Genomic DNA, 21,384 nt, shown 5'->3' with positions numbered 1-21,384 from the left:
GAAGCAGCAAACCAGACTAGTACGAACACCTGGATGTGATTTACTGGGGTCCTGTAGACACATCCAAGTGGGCTCTGCCACTGCTTCCCCTCCGTGCCATGCCAATGGAGGCAGCTGCATCTTGGTCCCTGCCCTCTGCACAGCCCTGTCACGTTGTGGATGGCTGGCACTAAGGAAGCAGCTGCATGTCTTCCTCTTTACCCTGTTTCATAGGCTGTGCCCACTCAGGTCTAAACATTGATGCTGTTTGCAGAGATAGCAAAGTCACCAGAGCATCCTGACTTGCATGAAGGAGCTGCATAACTGCACAGGCAGGAGCTGCTCCCAAGCTCATCTCAGGCAAGTAATAGGTGTGAGGAGGGAGTTCTTGTTTTCCAAACATTACTGCCTTCAGCAATGGTGGCAGATGGGGAATTCCCAAGGTGTCATGTTGGATGGGGACAGGGCTGCTGGTTGTGGATGTGGTGTGCTTCCTTTGCATACTACAGCTTCCCACAATTCACAGAAGGATCATTCCATCCCTGGAAATGGTCCAGGCCAGGCTGGATGGGGCTTGGAGCAGTCTGGTGTAGTGGAAGGTGTCCCTGCCCATGACAGGGAGGTTAGAATGAGATGACCTTTAAGGTCCTTTCCAACACAAACCAATCTACAGTTTTATGAAATGTCTGCATAAATCAGCAGGCCAGGGCAGCAGACAGGTCAACTGCCCTGCCATCTTCCTAGGCGTACAGAGATTCCTCCAAATTACTCTGTTAACAACAGAACCCATTTTTATTAGATAAGGCAAAATAAACACCATGAAGCTGTGCCAGAGAGCTGCCCCTCACCTCAACCTCTTAGCAGCCACTGCCTACTGGGTCTTACAGTCTCCATCCCCACTGTTAGCTGCCTTTATCTTCTTCAGCTCCTTCTGCAGCTGCTCTTCTGCAGCCAGGATCTCCTTCGGCTTCTGGTACTGTATGACAGAGAGAAATGCCCTTAGCACTCCTGAACTCCTGTCCAGCCTCTGCTCAAAGCAGACCAACTGCAGCCTGTTGCTGCCAGTCCAGCAAGGGCTCTCCTGCCAAGGGAGGCCTTGCCCTTACCAGCAGCCTCTGAAGCCCATTTAGAGAGGTGGTGCCATCAGGCTAAAGACATTTGCCAAGTTCTGGAGTATCTTTTATGGTGCAAGTAAAACTTTCCAGTTAGGTGTGGAATCTTGGCCCCCACTAACCCCTCTGGAATATCCTGGCAAGCAGATCCTTGCTGTGCTCCCTGACCGCATGATCACAAGTGTTTTATATATATATGTATATAAAATATGCATTCTTTTTTTTTTTTAATGCAGAGAGAAGTAAGAGTTGCAGTTCCTCTGTCTTCCCCTCAGAGGCCTCTCACCCAGCTGCAGCTTAGAGGTGGATGCAGGTGCTTTTTGCAAGGTTTGGCCAGTAGCAAACAGAAGCTCAGGAGGACTCAAGGTGTTCTTCTTGGCCCATTTCCTCTGCACGTGCAGCCCAGGTCTGCTGCTAGGTTTCTCATGGAGGGTGTGCCCTCTGTGTAGCTGAGTCTGCACTGAATAAGGCAAACACCTGTTGCTCAAAAGCATCTGTCTGCTCCTTGCAACGAGAAGTTGCAAGTGTGTCCATGTTGCTAGTCTCTTGCTTCTGCCATGTGTCTGGAAGTGTTCCCTCTCTGACACAAAGCAGCAGGTGATTATTTTTTATTGTACTGTTTTAAGACTCTGAGACCTCAAAGTGCAGCAGGTCCTTGGGCTTTTATGCTCTGAGACAAGAGAAACTTAATGTCCCTGAGAGTGGAGGCTTGCTCAGGCTTGAGGGAGATAATACATGGAAAACAGGGCACGACAGACACTCTTCCACCTGCATGTCACCTTGAGCAGCAAGCAGGGCCTCTCCTGCCACCTGGGATCTCTTGGCTAGTGTCAGCATGCCCAGTGTAATCTGAAACTCCCACTGTCTGTGTGACAGAGAAGGAGCTGCATGGGTGACCCTCAGCTCTGCTTCATTTCCCCACATGTAAGGACTTTAGCTTCTTTGTGGACATAAAGAGAAGGGCAGAGTGCTGATGTGCATGGTTAAAACCTCACCGTGATGATCAGGGTGTTGTTGGCATGGGTGAAGCTCAGGGCAGCTGCATCCAAGGGGAGGTGATATCGGTCCAGATCAGGAATAGAGAACTTTTTATAGTACCTACAAATGAGAGAGGAGACAGAAATAAGGAAGGTGGGGTTTCTGTTCGCCACTAAGAGTGCTAAGACACAGCCTGCTGGTCTACAAAGTGTACATGAGGACAACAGACCTCTCAGGGTTGGCAGGAGGCCCTTGTGCCATGTTGTGTGCCTGCTGATGCCCCCAGGTTAGCAGGAGCACTAGAAACCAACCTCCAAACTGGAAACCAGAGCTGGCAAAGTCCTGAAGAGCTCTGGTGTGTGACAGCAGGCTTGGTCCCTCCAGCATGCCTGTATGTGTAGTGCCAGCTACGGTTAGACTACTCAGCCCTACCAAGGTGTTCCTTGTCTTTTTCCTTGTCCATGGCCTCTCATTCCCTCTAAGTAACAGCTTCCTTTAGCTTTCGTCAAAATAGCTGTCAAAGCTCTTGTGACATATAACTTTCTTCTGTGATGCACTGTTTTGTGTTGCAATCCTTCCTAAACCCTTCTTTTTAACTTCTTGCTGCTCATCCTAGGTAGCTTCTTGCTTTGGTGGCATGGTGGTGCTCATGCATACCCCGGGCACAGATCTCCAGGTGTAACTGCCCACAATCACCTGAGCCCCTGCTCTGCAGCATCTCCATGCAGCCTGCATGGTGGCTGTGGTGCTCCTCTGCACTTACAGCTCTCCTAGTTCCCTCCCTGGTTTCTATCCCAGTCTTCCAGTAACCTCTCACATCCAAGCAGAGGACAGAGAGGTTTTTGCCAGGTAAGAGATTTTCTAAGACTGTGGAGCCAGAATGCAGTAGACCTGTGTCTGTGTTTGCCTGAGATGATCTGTGCTTAGCATTGCTTGCCTTGCATCTACAGCTTCTCTCTGGGGCTGTACCAAATACACTGGCTTGTGGTCCTGTGCCCACCCAGAGGCAGGGCTGGATTCTTAGTCTCTTCCAACACTCTTGTGGGCAATCCTCTCCAAGGAATTAGCCTGTAGCTGGTACTGAGGTGCCTGGAGCAGAGTGGGAATAGGTAGTGGCTGCTACCATGAGAGGTGGTTCTCAATTCAGCTGGCTGTGTGTGAGGCTTGGCCTCTCGAGCTACCTCTGCCCAAAGTGCAGTTTATTTTCCAAGTCACGGTGAAAACAGCTACAAAGGGCAAATGGCTTTCCCGGTGCAGTGGGAGGAATGTACACGGCTTGTTACCGCAGGGCTCAAACCGTTCTGTGTTGTCACTGCTGTCGGTATTTGGAAAAGGTGGCAGACATGGATAATAAGGGAGATGTCAAAGGTTAAACAGCAGAGATTAGATGAACACAAAGACATGTTAAGGAAGTGTTAACTTCTTACCGATTAGACAAAAAAAAAGCAGTACACAGAAAAAAACCCACTGTTTCAAAGGGCCTTGGGAGTCATCAATGAAACAGCAGCATTCTGCTGCCCCAGGACTAAGGAGAAGGGGAGAAGAATGGCTTTGGCTGGCCTCAAACTAAAATCTGTGACAAGATCAAAGGAAACCAGATCTGCCTTGCCAACCCCTCCTCCTCCTAACATTACCACTGCCTCTCACTACAATAATTGAATCAGGTTTGGCGTTTGGGGAGGTGGCTTTCTAGGTTTGTTTTTAGAGTTCAGTTTAATGGATTTATTTTACAGCAAGAGGTTTTAAGCAAATCCCACTTGAGCAGCCCTTGCCGTGGCCAGAGGGAACAGAGTGACTGGTGGAAGTGAAGAGCTCCTGTCTGGGCTGGGGAGGTAGCTGATGGGTGGTTATCCCAGCCAATGCAGGCTGATTCTCTGCCCTCTCCTCTCACCCCATGGCCAAGGGGCAGTATTACACTCTGAGCCTGAGTCCTGGCCCGTGATCCACAGTACGTATGTGAAATCGCCTCTATTATTTTCCTATTGGAAACCCACTTTTTGTTAGCCCGTAGGGAAAACTGCTACTGGTATGCTGAGAATTTAGAGCTGAGCTACTTAGTAGTGACTTGGCAGCCCATCCTGTTACTTGTGCCTCTGGCTGGCGGTCAGCACAGCTCTGTTGCTCAGAAGCAGCATGGCTGACTTCCAAGGGTTGGAGAGGCTCCGAGGCTTCCTTTCTCTCCTGTAGTGATGTGCGCTCTCTCTGTGGATTCCATGCTGCTGTTGCTATCTTGGAATTAGTTGCTGAGTGGTGCCTTGCCCTGGCTGAGACCCAGGAGAAATGATCTAAGATATCCTGGAGCCTGTACTAAGTGTGCTAGTGCTGGTGTCTGTCCCTGCTCCCTACTGACAGCAACGTCATTCTTGTCCTCAGTGAGGTGGCTTTTCAGCTTTAATTCTAAAAGTCCTTAACTGTCAGACACAGGCCATGAGTTGCTGTGGGGTCCTCTGGCACCAGTCAGTGAGAGAACAAGTGTGAGCTGCTCATGGAAGACTCTCCTGAGAGGAGTACAAAAGAACCAGAAGTCAGGTAGGGCATAGGTAAAGCCTCAGTGCTACATTATAACCTTATGGCACCTATGCAGGAAATTCCCACATACGGACAACTATCAGTAGGACTGGGAGTAGATAAGCCTGTCTGTGACAGTATGTGGTTGGATTTAGGATCAAGTACTCCATTCATGTCCTAGCTCCATGGATATCCCTGTGTGGCTGATGGGAATCTCATTCATCTTTTGCTACGTGGGTCTCCCTACTAAAGCACCACTGTTCTGTGAATCTCTCTGTGTGCATTTAGGCCAACATCTTTCTGTATTAGAGGTGTAATTTCTTGCTGTTTCTATGGGTTAACTTTCCTCTTCCCAGCCTTCTGGTTTTGAGCCCCCAGGTGTGCCGATGTGCAGAACTCCAGCAGCCCTTTGCCGGGAGACTCGCGGGTGCTGCTTCGCGAAGCCCTCGGCAGCAGAGGGGCCGCAGTTCTGTGCCGACAGCACCACCTACAGCCACTTCCATCACCTTCCCTTGTGCTCCCAAGGCTTGTTCCGTGCACTCACTTCTCAATACTACAGTTCGTCTTGGCTTATCTGAAGCTGTAGATGCTTTGGGACACGGTGTGTGTTTCATTCCATGTGAGATGCCATGTATTGACACTGCAAGATGTGGCTTTAACAGCATTTTCTATTTTCATCCTCCCATCTCAAATCTCTCTTGGCAGAACACTGTGGTGCTTCCTTCCCAGATTCAGTCTGCCTTTTTTTGCTTGCTACCTCCAGATCATATCACTGGCACTGTGACTATTGGACATGTTTATGCAGGGAGATCTGTTTGGGTGCCCACGATTTTGCTGTCCATGTTGAATCCTGCAGCATTCTGAGATGCAGTGACTAAAATCAGAGAGAGAAAATGGAATATTCTAGCTTCAAGAAGTCTGCAAGGCTCCTACTTTATTTTTCTGAGAAAGTGATATTTGACAGGGTAAGAACACTGCAAGCACCACCCTATAGGAGCCAAGATGAGTTTGCAAAGGCCACTGCAGAGATTGGGGAGCCCTACTTGTAAACGTGTCTGAGGCAGCTGAGAGTGCAAATTGGGCAGCAGGAGACGTGCTGCAAGGTGAGGCCCCTGAGCCCTTGCACACTGGGACAGAAGAGGGGACAGCCCCCTGTGCCATCACTAGCCTGCCCCCTGTGCCAGCCCACCCCAGGGGACTGTCAGCACCAGCAGTGCCCTCCTTACTGACTTCTTGTTGGTGGTCCGGATGACGCAGCAGCGCTGCTCCTCCTCCACGCAGACGCTGTAGACCTCTTTGGGGTAGGGGAGGTTACGGATCCGCCACTGGAAGCTGCTCAAGGTATCCTTCCTCATGAAGATGGGCTACAGCAAACAAATACCTTTAGCAAGGCCCCTCCAGCTGTCTCCTCTCCTCCCTGTCTCCTTCCTCTACTACCTTGTGAGACTCCACATGGGGATAGCTGTTCTTTCACACTGGAGCATTAAGGAGTAACTGAAGAAACTGCCTGAGCACCACCTTCCTACAACTAAGGTTGCTCTGCCTTTTCCCAGGACACTGCTTGCAGGAGGCTGAAAGTGTTTACTCAGGAAGCCTTGCCAGTACAGGGTTACAGGGCCACAGACAACCAAATACTGAGCTCTGCCTGCTCTAGGAACCTGCTGGATTCAGTCCTAACTCTGCCCCAGTTTGTGGTGCAGAGCTGTGCTTGTGTTTCAGAAGCACAGCTTCTGAAAAGATGAAGAGAGACTAAACCAGCTGTGCCCTCAGCTAGAGGGGTATGAAGATGAAACAAGCTGTGCCCTATTAGGGAGCAGCCTGCTATGCACTGCCTGTGCCTTTCATTGCTATCACGTTTGTTTTCTATCCCCTGACTTGTCCTGGCACTGGCCTTCCTGTCATCCTGCTCTTTCAAGACAGGATAGCAGTTGGCCAACACAGCAGTACAGTTTCTTAAGGAAACTACAAATGTCTTGAAGACTCCTAAAAAACCTAAGCTATGTCTTCTTTCTACTCAGCCCTGCAGTTCAGAGTGCTGGCTGCATTAAGGCTGTCTCTTGGTGATCTGCACTCTACCAACTACCGCTGTAAGGACAAGACAAGGCAGTTTTAGGTGCAGTGGTACCTGCAGACCCTTACATACATTTGAGCTGCTCTCTGTTATAAGCTCTGACTCCAGTGCTCCCAGGAGTGGCGAGGTTGGCTCTCCCACTTCCACCTGCCACTTGCCCGTGCCCCCAAGGGTGTTCTTCTCTCGCCATTTTCTACCTGGGGAAGAGAGAAGGAGGGTTTTCATTCTTCTGCTCTTCAATAACTCCAGCAACTGACTGCAAAAGCTGCCCAGCACACTGAGATTATATGAATACATGTATCTTAATTCCAGTAATTTCGATCTTGGTGTGAGTTGATCTGCTAGTTGGCCTATTCCTAGGTCAGACATCCTGTGCTGAATGCCTCTTTTTTGCTACTTGGTGCTGAAGCCACGGTGGGGTTGCGACAGGTGCTGTGCTGATGTGGTTTTGGACAGGAGCCATAAACAACACTTTGTTTGTGGTAGCAGAAGCCACCAAAAAGCATATTTCAACCCTTCATGTGGTACAGACTTGGTGCCTGGCACCGATGATGGCAATCCCATCTAGTCCATCCAAGTCTGTTGTGACAGAGGGGATGTTTGGGGGAGATCCTGGGCTAAAGCAAGGTCTGCTAAGCTATGAAAGTCAGAGAACCCTGGCTGCAAGCTGGACCGTACAAAATTCTGCTACAGGCATTCCTGTCTCCCAAAACAGGTAGGGATGATTTGTTCCTGACCAGGTGGTACAGACCCACTACCCTGCAGAGCAACACTTACTTATTAACTGGCCAGTCTTAATGTCGTACTCTTCGGCCATCTCCTTCCCATCCTCGAACAAGTAGTGGATCTTCCGCTTCCCTAGAGGCAAGGCAGGTGGTGAGAGGAGACGGGATACACCTATCCCTGGGTAAAGGGCTCTGTCCCACTGCCTGGGGCCCTATCCCATGGTCCGGGACCCCGTCCCACCGCCCGCGTTCTGGCCTTGTGTCCTTCCCTGGAGGCCAGGCTGCGGGGCTGTGCCCAGGAGCGCTCCCTTCCGCGCCCGCTCGCTGCAGGACCACCCCTCACTCCGCGGCGGGGGCGGGCGAGGGCTATCCCGACCCTCGCCCCGCGGTTACCGTCCTGCACCAGCGCCGTCTTGCCGGCCGCCCGCAGCCGCTCCAGCCAGCTCGGCACCGCCATGGCGGCCGCGTCGTCGCCGCGGCAACGCGGAAACTTCCGCCCGCCGCCCGGAAGGGCTTCCGGCCCGGCCGAGCCGAGCGCGGCCCTGCCCGGCCTGGCCCCGGCCCCAGGCCCGCGCTCCTTCGGGGCCTTACCCTCTCCGGCTTCCCCCCTCGGGGCACAACCGCGAGTCTGGGGGGGTCGTTCTTGCCAGTCCCGGGTTGGTGGCCTTGAGACCTTGGCGGCCTGGGGAGGCTGGCAAGGCAAGGCAGGTTCTCGGTGCGTTGTGGTTTATAGGAGTTCAAATACAGCCTGCAGAAACACACTGCCCAGCTCTGCAACGGACTTGGGCACCCTGAACCTTGGCGGGCTTTTGATGTGGGCTTTTTCTTTATCTTATAGAAAGGATTACTGTTTCCAGAGGGCTCTTTTTTTTTTTTTTGTTTTGGTCAAAACGTCCTGAAAACTGAACCGTTTCAGCGAAGGTGAGTTTAGAAATGTAGCGGGATTTCTGTTCCCATGGAGCTGAACTCTTCCTCACAGAAGTGAGGACTTGAGTCGAGCTCTGGGTTGGTCTTCAGAGGATTATGTTTAGTGTTCAGATGAGAAGGTGACCATAGCAGGAAGCCATGGCCCAATGGGACCATTTCCAGCTTTCCCAGGTTGGGTAGGATAGGTTTGTGGTGGACTGTGTGTGAGAACTCTAAGAGAAACACGGAGTGCTGCACAGAGAGGAAACCGAGCTGGTGTGAACTCAGCGCTGCAACCACAGGGAGGGGGCTGTTGGGATATACAGTGATTTGGGGCTTGTTTGGGCTACAAAAAACTGAGCTTCCTTGTGTCCTGGTAGTTCAAGCTCTAAAGTTTGCATTTGCAAGGCTTGTCATGGTAAAGCTACAGTTTTACCCATGTTGAACTTGGCTAGTTAATCTTTTAATAATTTGCTATTTCCAGATGAAGCCAAGTTGGGAGTTTTCCTCTTGTGGCTGTGTGAAACACTTGGTGTCAGTCAGAGTTTTGTCTCATAGGTGACTGGATTTCAGCCCTGGCAGGAGAAGTGTTTCCCTCTTGGGAATGTGCTTAAGAAATGCCTGGGAAATAAAGTTGCTTCTTTAGGCTGAGCAGATAGGAGCTCTAAACTGTTAAAATAGTTGAATGCTTTCCATTGTAAGAACTCAGCTGTAGAGGTTTCTAAGCCATTCAGGTATGGTTAACTTAAGTGACTTTCTGATTTTGGTTTTTCTGACCTTGTGGGCTGCAATTCTTGATTCTGGTTGCCTCCCTCAGGTTGAGCATTTTTGGAAGGCAACAACAAAAAACTTCAGAACAAAGACAGTGAGCAACATGAGTGAATCTTGAGTTGTGGTTAGGTAAGAGCTAAGCAATGTTGCTCTTTCTTGTTTGTATTTAGCAATTGCTGCTAACTTTCCCACCAGGCCTATGGAGCCACAAGGGATTGTCAAAGCCTTTCCCAAGAGGAAGAAGGTGAGGGATGGCTCGGAGAAAAGCATCCCTCCAAAGATCCCGAAGGAGCAAGGAACAGAGATACCAGAGGGTAAGTCCTGTGTCCCTGTGATGCAGGATATAATTCTTACACCCAGTGTGTTAACTGCAAGTGCTGTTCCCCATGGGCTTTTTGTGGCCCACAGTGTGTTTTCTGTAGTGGTCATGGCCAGCTTGGTTTGGTGTGTCCTGCTGGAGCCCCCCAAGACTGCCTGCCAGGGCTGGTGCCATCAAGTCCTGTGTGAGAGATGTAGCCCTGCTGGCTGGGGTTTCTGTTGTCACCGTGTCCCTGTGCTTTCCTCAGCAGAGTGGCTGAAACCAGTCGTTGCCTTCGTGCTGCAAGCCGGCATTGGCCAGGCCAGGGCCGAGATCTTCCGCAGGCAGATTGTGCACAACGGGGGCGTGGTTCACAGCCAGCTCTGCCCCGAGGTGACACACGTCATTGTGGCCGAGCACATGGACTGCCCCCGCGCCCTCCGGCTCCTCAGGCTCACCAAGCTGCGCCCGGGGCTGCAGCTGGTGAAGGCAGCCTGGCTTAGTGCGTGCATTAGGGACCAGAAGCTGCTGAGCACTGCTGGCTATGGCGTCTTTATCCCTCACAGGTATGCAAACGCCACTCTGCCATTCCTCCCTGCATTTCCTCTGTCCTAAACTGAACAGCACTACAGTTTGAGCTCTGCTCAAAATCTTGGACTGCAACTCCTTGCGGCTCCTGTGAGCCTGACTCAAAGTTCTGTGTGGTAGTGAAACACATAATAGGGCCCAGAAGTACTGCCAGAAGTCCTGTCACTTGCTACAGATGCTAAAGGCACCTCTTCCTGATCCATCAGTGATAACAAGATGTCTCTTAAAAATACTGAGGATTAAATACTGTTTTTTATTTATTGCAGATGAAGGGTAGAGAGAAATTGCAAACTAGGCACAAGAGGAAATTAAAAATGGAGCAGCAGGCACAGATTAGGATCAGAATGTTTTGGCAGTGTTTTGGGAAGAGAGTCTAAGAGTGAGGTAGGTAGGAGTGGAAGTTGCAGGTCAGCAAGGTAGATGTTAACTGGGGAGTTGAGCTAAAGCCAGAGTAATTAATCTGTGATCTGAGAGAGTACAATTCATGTGGGTTGTTTGTTCCATCCCAAAACATGCAGAAGAATTTCTTGGTCAAACTTCTGGGGGTTGAGAAGTCCTCCTTCTTCTGTACTGAGACATCTGATCCATGGCAGGTACCTGGAGGAGGAGGAATTCCAGAAAGAACAGCAGCAGATCCTGGACAGAGAAAAAGTGCAGCCCCCAGCAGAGGAGGGAGCAGTGAAACCAAGCACTGAATCACAGCTGGAGGATTCCTCACAGCGAGGCTTGGGCACCCTTGGACAGCAGCGACTGGCTGAGGTGAGGCTTTCCTGACAGATCCATCTCCTTGTGAGCAGATCCTGCTTGCTGCTTTTCCTGGCTAAGAGCATCCCTGCAGGGATACCATGTGAGATTTTCTCAGCAAAGGGAAGGTGTTTGGAAGTTCCAGTGAGCCAGACTCAGGCTGTGGACATGGTTACTGCTTCTCTTTGTCCTTTTTAGGTACTAAGAATAGAAACAGTGGCCCTAAATTGCTGTTGCCATCAGAACCTTCCCAGCTGAAGCTGTCCTGGTGCTCTGATCAGGCCAAGGCTCACTATGATGATACTCACTTACGTCCTTTTGAGGAATATTCCCTGTCTGAGAATATCTTCTTTTCAGGAAGCTGTCTCTGATATTTCATCCCATGCTCCTGCCTGAGCCATATGGGTCAGTTCTCCACTCCTTGGCAAACACCCTGCTCAGACACATGTTTGTACAGTGGATCAGGTTGCTACCAGAAGGATCATGGAGGTGTTCTTGAAATATCTGTGTTGGGTTATTAGTGGCTTCTGCTATGAGTGAGCATCTCTGACCTGCTGTTAGCTTTCCTGCCGTTCTCTGCATTTTTGCTCAAATTTGGTGAGTTCTTCTTGGGCATTTGTGTAATTCAAATCTGTCTGTAGCAAAGTTACCTCAAACATCCCCAGCAGCTGCTTTGTATTACTGGCAACACAGTCCAAAATCTTGTTGCCCAAAGCCTGAAATTACTCTCTACCTGGCAGCTCTCTGAGGGCACAAAAGCCACATTTGTAGACGTTTCAGTAAAATCCATTGTCCCAGGCTTAGATGTGTGTGACTTGAGGAGGAATGGGATATGTGATTTGGGGAGGAGTGGGATATTTGAGACCCAGCTGCAGCAATAAAGCTGAAACTTAGTTTAGAAGCAGCTTTTAAGCACAGAGTCATTTCTAGCTTGGATGTATGTTTTTTCTCTAGGAGATGATGGGTGTCAATGTTTTGTATTAAACAGAGACTGATCTGGGAGTTCTGCCTTTGGATGTAAACTTCTGTGAGGAAATCCTGTTACAGTCAGACTAGCAACACTTTTTGACTGGCATGCAGATGCAGTGGTTCTCTGCAAGGCAGCCTCTGTAAGCAGTGCCAGTTACTCTGTGAACCCAGAGCTGTCACCCCAGGCTGCCTGTCTCCCTCTCAAGTAGCCTGTTGCTACTAGCTGGTTTTGCACATGTGGTTGTAAAGAGTCCATCAGCTTTGCTGACAAAGTGTGGAGAGTCAGGGGTTTAAGGGCTGTTTCACCTCTGTGACACTGCTGGCCAGAAGGATGGGAATTGCTTCCAGGTCCAGCTGCAGAGCTCTCTGCGTTGTGAATGGATAACATGCTCCTTTATATGCTTTTAAGGGGCTTACTGACTTATCTGAGCCTTCTGAGGCTTTGCTGCCCTTAGAGAGCAGCATCTGAAGGGAGTTGCATTTCAAGACAAATTAAACTAATTAAATCAAATCTTCAATCTTATGCAGTTTTCGAAGTTATAAAACAAGACTGCAAAACAGATCCCATCTATGTGTCTTCAGACCTCCTACCTTCTCAGGCAGCAGAACCAGAAGCTGCAAGCATGTGCCTCTTCCTTAGGCTCACACTCTGCTGAAACTCATAACAGAACATGGTGTGCTGCATGTAATTGCTGGACTGATCCCAAACAACCCTGCATCACTCAGAGTTACTTCCACAAGCTCTTGGATCTTCATAGACTCCTGTGTTTATACATGAGGGGAGATGGGGACCCCAGTGAGCAAAGCAGTCTACAAAGTCCCTGTGTGCCTTTCCACTTCTCTCCCCTTTTGTTCATTACCTGAAGCCGAGGCTCATTGTTTCTTAAGTCTACACAGAGGCATCTTAATGCTGAGGGTATCAGCAAATGCATACATTGGTTCTTTCTTCTGTCACTGAGGAATGTGGAGTCCTTTGTGTCATTCCTTCCTCCCCTTTTCTCTTGCAGATAGCCATGGGGAAAATGAGGGGATTTAAATTTACTACTCTTGTTAAGATTTTGTGTCTGTAAACTGAAAACAAAGTTCAGTGCCTATCTGCTGTCATCTGCATCATGGGGTAGAGGTTGCTGAGTCTGAATGTGAGAGATGTGCCTGTGCTGCCACCAGATGAGCTAAAGATTTCCCAGTGGGAGTAGGGAGTCAGCATCTGTGCCAGCCAGGGATTTTGGCATTGTCACACCTTGCTGCTGGCAGCAGTTGCTCACTTACTCAGTGTCTTACCTCAGGGCCTTGGGTGTAGGAGGGGCCTGTGTGCTTGGATCACAGGTAGACAGCAGTGTAGTCTCCTGTGCAGTGTGAGATGTGCATGTGTAGCTTGAGGTGTGAGCAACTGTGGTGTGCATCTAACCAGCCACTTCTAGAGGTGGCAGTTAGCATGGTGTGCCCAGGAGGGAGGGTGGTTAGTGCTCTCTTTCCTAATCTCAGAAGTAGCTTGTGCCAAGGGTTTGTATTAGGCATGTACTTATTCTCACATGGCTGCTTTCTGATCTTTCCCTAAAGAAATACTCTGATGATGAAGACAGTGAAGGAGAAGATGCTGGTGTTACCCAGGGAGACCTGGAAGCATTGATTTCTGGCCACTACCCTGTGAAATCATCAGAGGAGATCAGTGATAGCTCTGAAACAGTGGCCCAGCCTCCCAGCAAGTGGGTTTGTGCCCAGTCTTCCAACACCAAGAAGGAAAATCACAACCAGTGCATAACAGAGAAGCTGGAAGTGCTGGCAAAGGCTTACTCTGTCCAGGGGGACAAGTGGAGAGCTCTGGGCTACTCCAAAGCAATCAATGCACTCAAGAGCTACCACAAACCAGTCACCTCCTACCAGGTAAAACACCTCCCCAGGGGGTGGAGCAGGGAGATGGACCTTCCATGGAAGTTGTATAGCAAGTGCAAGTTGAGATTTATTGACCATAAACTGTTTGCAGAACAGTAGAAAAGTGGAATCTGAGCCTTTTAGGGCCAGATCTGGACACTCTCAAGATAAATGCCTTCCTTAGACACAATGCAGGGACATTTTCACCTTCCTCTTCATCAACAGCACCTGGCTATTGATAGTGATAACATGTAAAACTGGCTGGATATGAGTCTTGGGGGCTGTGGCAGTCCAGCAGTTCAGTGTTTTCGTGTTTCAGTCCCATTCTGCAGTCTTGTCCTTTTCCAGTTGAATTGATCAGCCAAGGTAAGCCTGGGCTAGAGAGGAGATCATTAGGCAGGACTAGTCCTGCCATGTAACCTTCACTCATCAAATGACTAACCAGGCTCAGTCAGCAGCAGCTCCCCAGCTTGTCCATGATCTTTGCTTTTCCAGTAGCAGCTCTGGTTTCTTTCCAGGAAGCCTGCAAAATCCCTGGCATTGGGAAGCGGATGGCAGAGAAGATCCTGGAGATCTTGGAGAGTGGGCACCTGCGCAAGCTGGATCACATCAGTGAGAGTGTGCCTGTGCTGGAGTTGTTTTCCAACATCTGGGGAGCAGGGGTCAAGACAGCTCAGATGTGGTACCAGCAGGTAAGTTCAGTGCCTTACACAAGAGGCTCTCTGATTATGGTTTGAAGACTGCTGCTGAGTGTAGGAGATTTACTTTCACAAATAGTTTTTAATTGCTGATACCTACAGGTCAGATTTAAATCTGTTTTTTTGGGGAGGAGCTATGAGATTGGGTCCCATTGTGTCTCAGCACCCTGCTGAGACTTTAGTTGTGCTGGGATGGGTAAAGGATGAAGATGTGGAGAAGAGGAATGGGAGACATTCTGCCTCTGCTCTAGCATCACTTTTTGGAGCTCATGTCACACTAGTCATGGCAATGATGTTGCTAAGAGCCAGGCTTGAATCAGGGCATTTTGGCCATGAGGCTCCTGGTGCAATTGCTGACTGTTGGCCTGTAGCTGTCAGAGTAGCCATCCATTTCTTCTCAGAGTTACAAGAATGAGGTTGAAATAATTGTGCCAACAGGAGCAGCCCAACCCACTGGGTGGGTTCCTTCTTTAAAAACAGTTTGTCTCCTGAGCATGAGCTATTGAAGCCTGGTTTCCTGTAGTGTTTGGTTTGTGACTAGTTTCTTGACTTGAAAACACATTTGTGTTCATGCTGTCAGCTTTCCTTCATTGGGATGTTGTGGGTGTTGTTCTTTTACCTGCATTGCATGTTTTCCTTCAGGGTATAGAGACACCATGCTTGAAGAGCAGTAGCCTTCTGTCAGAGGAGGGGTGGAGATTAGAGGTGTGCATGGATAGTGCAATTGCCTAAATCCCTTCTTTTAGGAACTGGGCCCTAAAGTGTTCTTTACATGTGATCTCAGAAGCTGTGACTTGGCCTGAACTTGAGACAGGCTAAATACAATCTTCCCAAATCTTGGTGGAAAGTGTGTGAAGAGCAAAGTCTTGGCAGATGTGTGAATATCACACCTGGTCTGCTCTAGGGTTTCCGGACGCTGGATGACATCCGCAGCAAGGCCGCTCTGAGCAGCCAGCAGGCCGTGGGGCTGAAGCACTACGCCGATTTCCTGGAGCGCATGCCTCGGGAGGAAGCTGCAGAGATAGAGCAGACTGTGAGTAGCTTGGCCACAGGCCTTAGAGTGCAGTACCTGCTGGGACATGACAGGAGGGTACACGCTGTGGAAATAGCCCTTGTGTTAGAGCTGAGCTCTTCAGCCTCTCCTCTGATGGGGGTCAGTGCCTGGGGGACCCTTTTTGGGCATGGGCACACAAGGCCCCTACCTTGCCCCGTGAGAAAGTTCAGTCTGAGTGCCTGGCAAGGAGGAGGATACTTCACTGGAGTTAGTCCTACACACTGCTTTGAAGAAGGCTGCATGTGGCATGGTGGGATAAGCAGGTTCCCAGCTCTGCTTTCTTGCCTCTCATCATGTCTGGAATGTCTGCTTTCACCTGACGTATCCCTGGTGCTGGTCCTTCACAGGGAGCTGTGAGCACCTTGTGGTCTAGTTGTCAGTTAGAGAACAGAGGGTGGATATCCTTGGTGGAAGCAAAGGGGATCCAGGCTGCAAACGAGTGCTGCTTGCTGTAGGATGCTGTGGCACTCTGAGACTATGGGGTGCTAAGCCAGTGTACCCTAATGTGAGCCAAGAGCCTGGGCGACACGCTGTCATTGCTACCCCCGTGCTCTCCAGTCACCATGGAAGCAGCAGCCAGTGTGACCCTGTCACTCGGCCACAGGGCCTGGCCATGAAGAATACCTTCCTGCCAGGCTCCTGCTGGGGTGTCACTCCTGTGGGCCGGATTAGCCATTTTGGTGGTGAGTGGTCCCTTTCCCAGGCAGGCTGGCCTGAGGAGTTGGCTCTTGGGAGTGGGTCTATTGTTATCTTGATGGGATTACTGTGCTTCCCTCCATACACACGCACACACCTCTGATCCAGGCCCTGGAGAGAGAATGAGGGATTAGTCACTGTCTGTGCTGCCTGTCACAGTGAGATCTGAGGAGCTTTTAGGCTCTCGGGTGGGGCTGGGAGTTTTCTAGAAATCTTCATTTAAAGCCAGAAGGGGGGCAAAAACACCAGAGGAGGGCTTGCTCCGCATGAGAAAAGCTTGTGGCTTCTTGGAGCACCTTTGGGGCAAAGGTTAATGGGTTTATCTCTTGCTAATGAAGGATGATCCCCAAGAGTGACAAGGGGCTGTGGGCACGGACACTGCCTTGCTGAACCCCAGCCTCTGTGATGGCCCCATCACCAGGAATTGCTGAGCCCCTCATTATTTGCTGCCAGCAGGGTGATTGGCACAATCAGGCCAAGAATACTTTAGGCCTGTCAGGGACTTGGGAGCCTTTCTTAAACATGTAATGAATGAAGCCATCAGAGTTAGCACTGTCTGCACAAAACAGGAGCTGGGGTCCAGCTTGGAGAAGACTGTAATAGGGGAAGTTCTTATTATGTGTTTGATTGCTGGCAGCAGCATGTTGGCATCCCTTTGGTCTAAAATGCTGGGACAATTGTGCTTTTTCTGGGTCAGGAAGCCCAGCTCTCCTGCAGAGGCAGAGCTCCTTGCAGGAGTGAACTCCAAGGGGTACTCACAGATTTTCTGCTGTGTTGAATCCTGCTGGGGAGACTTCACAAGCCCATGCCTGTTTTTGAAACAGGGCCTGTGACCATCACCTGTTGAACTGATTTGCCTTGTGGGCAGAGCTGGTGAGCCTTGTTCTTGTAGGCCTGCTGAAAAACCTCTTATCTCATGCTGTCTCAGAAACTGAAGGCTCTGAAAGCTTGTGCTTTGCCCCTTCATATTCCTGCTTGTCCCAACCCATTGCTCCCAAGAGCTGATGGTTGACCACTGTATGGTGTGGCATTGTGCAGGATGTTTGCAGGACTGGGTGGAGGCCGCTCTGGCTCACTCCTCCCCTGACAGCAGGCCAGCCCTCTTGTTGGGGCAGTGTGCCATGCCTGCATCTGGAGATGCAGGACAGGCCTCAAGGCAGGCACGAGATCCTTTGCTGCCTTAATGAAAAGGGCATGGTCTCTGACTCCTCATCCTCTTTCTTGAAGGTCAGACAAGCTGCCCTGGCCATCAAGCCTGGCCTCGTGTGTGTTGCCTGTGGCTCCTACCGTCGGGGTAAGGCCACGTGTGGAGATGTGGATGTGCTGGTCACTCACCCAGATGGGCAGTCTCACCGTGGCGTGTTCAGCAAGCTGCTCAGCAGCCTCCGCAGGAGCGGTAAGAGGGCGGGAAGCTGCTCTTAGAATGGCCAAGGCGAGGAGGCAGTGAGGTGGATGGCATTCATTGACGAATAGGTGATCACTTCTCCCAAGGATGGGACATCTTGTTAGTCCTTAAAAGTATTGCCCCTCGACCTGGCTCATCTGTCGTTTTAAGGAGGGACTATTGCTGCAGCTCAGTGTGCAGCTCGCTGGTGTCCCACAGCACGTTATGGGACACCTCTGCTGCTCTCTGGGCAGTGGGGAGTTCAGCGTGGAGGTGTCCATCTACCACTGAGCTCCTCTTGCCCTGTTCTCTCTTCCCAGGCTTCCTTACAGACGACCTGGTGAGTCAGGAGGACAATGGTGATCAGCAGAAGTACCTGGGCGTGTGCCGCCTGCCGGGGCCCGCGCGGCGCCACCGTCGCCTGGACATCATCGTGGTGCCGTACCGGGAGTTCGCCTGCGCCCTGCTCTACTTCACGGGCTCGGCTCACTTCAACCGCTCCATGCGCGCCCTGGCCAAGAGCAAGGGCATGAGCCTGTCGGAGCACGCGCTCAGCTCGGCCGTGGTGCGGGGCCCTGGCGGTGCCAAGGTGGCCCCTGGGCACACTCTGCCCACCCCCACCGAGAGAGATGTCTTCATTCACCTGGGGCTGCCTTACCGTGAGCCCTCCGAACGGGACTGGTGAGGCCTGTGCGTCACCCTGGGCTTGTGCTGTGCTGCTGCTTGGAAGGATCTGATTTCCCCGGAGGTGGAAAGGCTCTGTGGTGCCTGCAGGCTGAGGAACATCTCCCAGCAAACTGGGGCTCCTTGCAAGCGTGAGGCCTGGCTGCTGGGCAGAGCTCTGTGGCTTCCTCAGCACAGGCTGTGGGCTGGAACCACACTGAAGTGCTCTCTTGGTGTGGCTACCAAAAGGGCTCACTGTCCATCAGCTACCCTGGCCCTCCTCTCCCCAACTTTGGAAGACTGGGTTGCAGAACCTTGTGATCCAGCCCCTGACAGTGCTTGGGAACAAAGGAAGTGGGGTGCATGTTCCTCTGTATCTGAGCACTGACACTGTGAAATTTCTGTTCTGAGCTGTGAATGAAGGTAGCAGAGGTCTAGCTTGGTTCTGTGGCAAGCCTTCCTCCTCACTAGTGCTGGCAGCTGCTACTGCAGGAGTCTCAAGGGGTTAACCTGTGCTGTTGCTGTGTCCTGCTGTGTCTGAGCTGGTGTGTCCTTTGATGGGTCCGATTGCACAGGGCCAGGCTGCTGTTGCTGCCTCCAGCTTTCCCTGACGCCAGATGAGTCTTGAAAGAGACATAGGGACCTGAGGTTCTGTACCTGCTTGCTCCCAGCCTCGTGTTCTGAGGATCTTCCAGATTTACTCAGAGCCCTGGTCTGGCCCAAGACCTCCTTTCTTGGTGCAGGAGAGGAGCAGAGCTCACAGCTTGGGGAGCTGTGCTCAGGAGAGATTTGAATGTATTGGCACTGAATGTAACCCAGCAGCGCTGTGTGTCTGTCTGTAGGAAGCATAGAGACAGAGAAAAGCACAAGGAGATAGTTAATTTGGAACTGGGACAAAGCAAAACTTTTTCCTTTTTTTTGTGTGGAAGCCATGGAGTCATCTGGTCTTTGATCAGGGAAAGTGTGTGTGTTTGTGTATACAGGTGCATGTGGCTGGTCCCACCAGTTCCATGGGAGTGAATTTTATATCTCAGGAAACCTCAACTGTTTTATATTGTGAAGATGAATTTCCCAGGGACATTGAGTGCTCTGTCTGTTACAGGTATTGCAGTGGTTGCTCCTGGCAGAGGTGCCATGGTGGGCATTTCTGTGCCAGGCCCCCAGGGCTCTTGCTCCCTTGTGGGGGTCTGGCCCCATCAGGTACAGTGACAAAGCTGCACGTTTGCTGCTAGGGCAGGCACAAACCAGGTGGGTTTGCACTGTTCCTGTGGCTACTGGCACCAGCAGGGCTGGGGCTTTGCTAGGGTGACCCACACCCCAGCAGTGGCATTTGTCAACCCAACATTTCTGCTGGACACCTGGGGGAAATGAATGTCTTTTGGCATGTCTTGGTGCTTTGAAATTTAAAGTGTAATAAATAAATAAATAAATAAATAAATCCCTTCTTACTTTTCCCTTGGTATCTCTGTCTTTTTGCTCTCTGCACTGTAGCTGTTGGGACTTTCTCCTGTGGCTTACCAGGAGCTCCTGGTCTGGTCCATTTCCCTGGTTTCAGTGGAGGTGGAGAACACACAGGGGAGATCATCACACTGTTGGACTTCTGGCTCTCAGGGCAGGGAGCTGCTGTTCCTGGAGCACTGGGGCTGCTTCTCGGGGGGACCATGTGCTGAAGGCATTGGCAGTGGTATGGGAAATAGGCACTGCTTGCCCCCAACTCCTTCCCCTTTGTCATCCCTCCTCCAGGGCTACAGTTCACACCCCGGAAGCAAAGGGGTGCTGCAGCAGCACCTGACCCTGCTGTTTGTCCTGCTTTTATTTAGGGGGAGGCTGGGCTAGACTTTGTGCCCACCCCCTTGGGAAATGCCAGGGGGGTGGCCCTAGTACATATGTGTCATGTAGAGGCCACTGGGGCAGAAATCCCACCGGTCCCCTGCTCTGTGAGGGAATGAGCCTGATGTCCGTCTGTCCCCTCCCACCCCACAAATCCCTGCCTGGGAGCTTTGGAGGGGGCAGAGGGCCCTCATGTGGCTAACTGCAGCCAGGTGGGCCACGGATGGATAAGGACCATTTCTCCTGGGTGTAGGTGTGGGGGTTGAAAGGGGCAGGAGGTGCAGGAGCACACGGAGCTTGTCCGGAGCAGCTGGAGGGTGACCTTTCTGGTTGTTGCTTCTCCCTCATCCTGGTGCAAGGGGAGAAACATGAGAGGCTGGGCCGTGCCACTGTGAGTCAGCCCTGCCCTGGGCAGAGGGGACTGAGCTGTTCCGTAAATGCTCCTCTCTGTACCTCTAGTCCCTCACCACCCCCTTATAACAGCCCACCTTCTGCCTCTTCTAAACCACAGCATGCCCCACTTGGCAAGAAGGTACAAGGGATGGGGTCCTGGGGTGTCTGGGAGGAGGTGGGTGCTGAGTCCCCAGGATCAGTGCAGGCAGGGAGAGCAAACGTGGTTTTAGGCATCTCTAACGAGGTCTTGCCTGGTTTCTGCTTCCCAGGAAGGGGCTTCAGCTATTCCCCCTCCCCAGCACACCCCCTCCCGCTCTCCCTGGCTGTGAGTCTGATCATCCTGAAAATTAAAAATAAAACAAAAAGCAGCAGCACTTTGAGAATGAGTGGAAAGTCGTGGAGCTGGGACAGGCCTTCAGGTTCTGATGCCGAGCCCCTTGCTCCCACTCTCGCATCCTTGTACCTTGAAGGTGAGTCTAGATTGGGATCTCAGGCAATTCCTGTCCCCCCAACAAGCATCTCTCTGCCTCTTTCATTGAAAAGGAAGAAAATCTCTGGACAAAGAAAAAGCTCTGGGTGTTAGGCAGCCCTTCCCACTCTGCTCCCTATCCTGTGGGAAGGACACCCATCCTTACCTGCCCTGCTCATCCTGGAGAGGGGCTGGGGGAAGGGGGTGCAGGGTGGGTAGTTTGGCCTCCAACTCCAGCACTTTGTGCTCATGAGTAAATATTTGCTAATGGCAGCACGGCTGGGCGAATGTAGGGGAGCTGCTGCTCCCCCCGTCGGAGCAGGCAGGGAAATGAATATGAATTTATCATGATTAGGTGAACTCAGCAGGGAGAGCGGGAGAGAGAGGGCTAGGCAGGGAGGGGGCGGGCGAAGATGGATCTGTGCAATAAAATTAAATAAGGACACCAAATAGAGTCACTTCTCACGCACTCGCCCGCCCTCCCGCGTGCAGGGCCTCTCCTGCCTCCTGCGCTGCTCTGGCTTTGCTGATTTCTCTCTTTCCTCGAATTTATGAGGCCAATTATGAAGATGAGGTTGGAAGTTCTCAGAAGTTCACTAAATGCAAAGTGTGGTCCCTGCTGTTTCCATCAAATTAATTAACCAAGCGCTATTGATGGCCGGGTGACGTCGGCGTG

The 21,384-nt window shown here is 51.2% G+C and overlaps 2 protein-coding genes across 5 annotated transcripts; one reads left to right on the top strand and one right to left on the bottom strand.

Moving 5' to 3' along the window:
• Positions 1 to 752: 752 nt before the first annotated feature.
• DPCD (deleted in primary ciliary dyskinesia homolog (mouse)) lies at positions 753 to 7,861 on the bottom strand. The gene is made up of 6 exons (XM_064717119.1): positions 7,767 to 7,861; positions 7,426 to 7,506; positions 6,721 to 6,845; positions 5,808 to 5,941; positions 2,087 to 2,189; positions 753 to 955 (listed from the first exon to the last, which is right to left on the bottom strand). The coding sequence occupies exons 1-6, from the start codon at positions 7,828 to 7,830 to the stop codon at positions 851 to 853; spliced, it is 612 nt and encodes a 203-aa protein (XP_064573189.1). The 5' UTR covers positions 7,831 to 7,861; the 3' UTR covers positions 753 to 850.
• A 43-nt stretch (positions 7,862 to 7,904) lies between these two features.
• On the top strand, positions 7,905 to 19,433 carry POLL (DNA polymerase lambda). 4 transcript variants are annotated; one of them, XM_064717095.1, is made up of 10 exons: positions 7,905 to 8,088; positions 8,212 to 8,294; positions 9,246 to 9,364; positions 9,617 to 9,914; positions 10,530 to 10,695; positions 13,210 to 13,533; positions 14,040 to 14,213; positions 15,124 to 15,252; positions 17,197 to 17,365; positions 17,674 to 19,433. In XM_064717095.1, the coding sequence occupies exons 3-10, from the start codon at positions 9,250 to 9,252 to the stop codon at positions 18,036 to 18,038; spliced, it is 1,740 nt and encodes a 579-aa protein (XP_064573165.1). In that variant the 5' UTR covers positions 7,905 to 8,088; positions 8,212 to 8,294; positions 9,246 to 9,249; the 3' UTR covers positions 18,039 to 19,433. The 4 variants fall into 4 exon arrangements, with proteins under 4 accessions (XP_064573165.1, XP_064573167.1, XP_064573168.1 ...); XM_064717097.1 differs by lacking the exon at positions 8,212 to 8,294; XM_064717098.1 differs by having other exon boundaries at positions 7,905 to 8,294; positions 9,620 to 9,914.
• Positions 19,434 to 21,384: the final 1,951 nt, after the last annotated feature.

Source organism: Zonotrichia leucophrys, chromosome 6 (genome assembly GCF_028769735.1).
Source record: "Zonotrichia leucophrys gambelii isolate GWCS_2022_RI chromosome 6, RI_Zleu_2.0, whole genome shotgun sequence".
Classification (NCBI taxonomy): Eukaryota; Metazoa; Chordata; class Aves; order Passeriformes; family Passerellidae; genus Zonotrichia; species Zonotrichia leucophrys.
The sequence above is the reverse complement of the archived record's forward strand: the minus strand, read 5'-3'. Positions and strand labels throughout refer to the sequence as shown.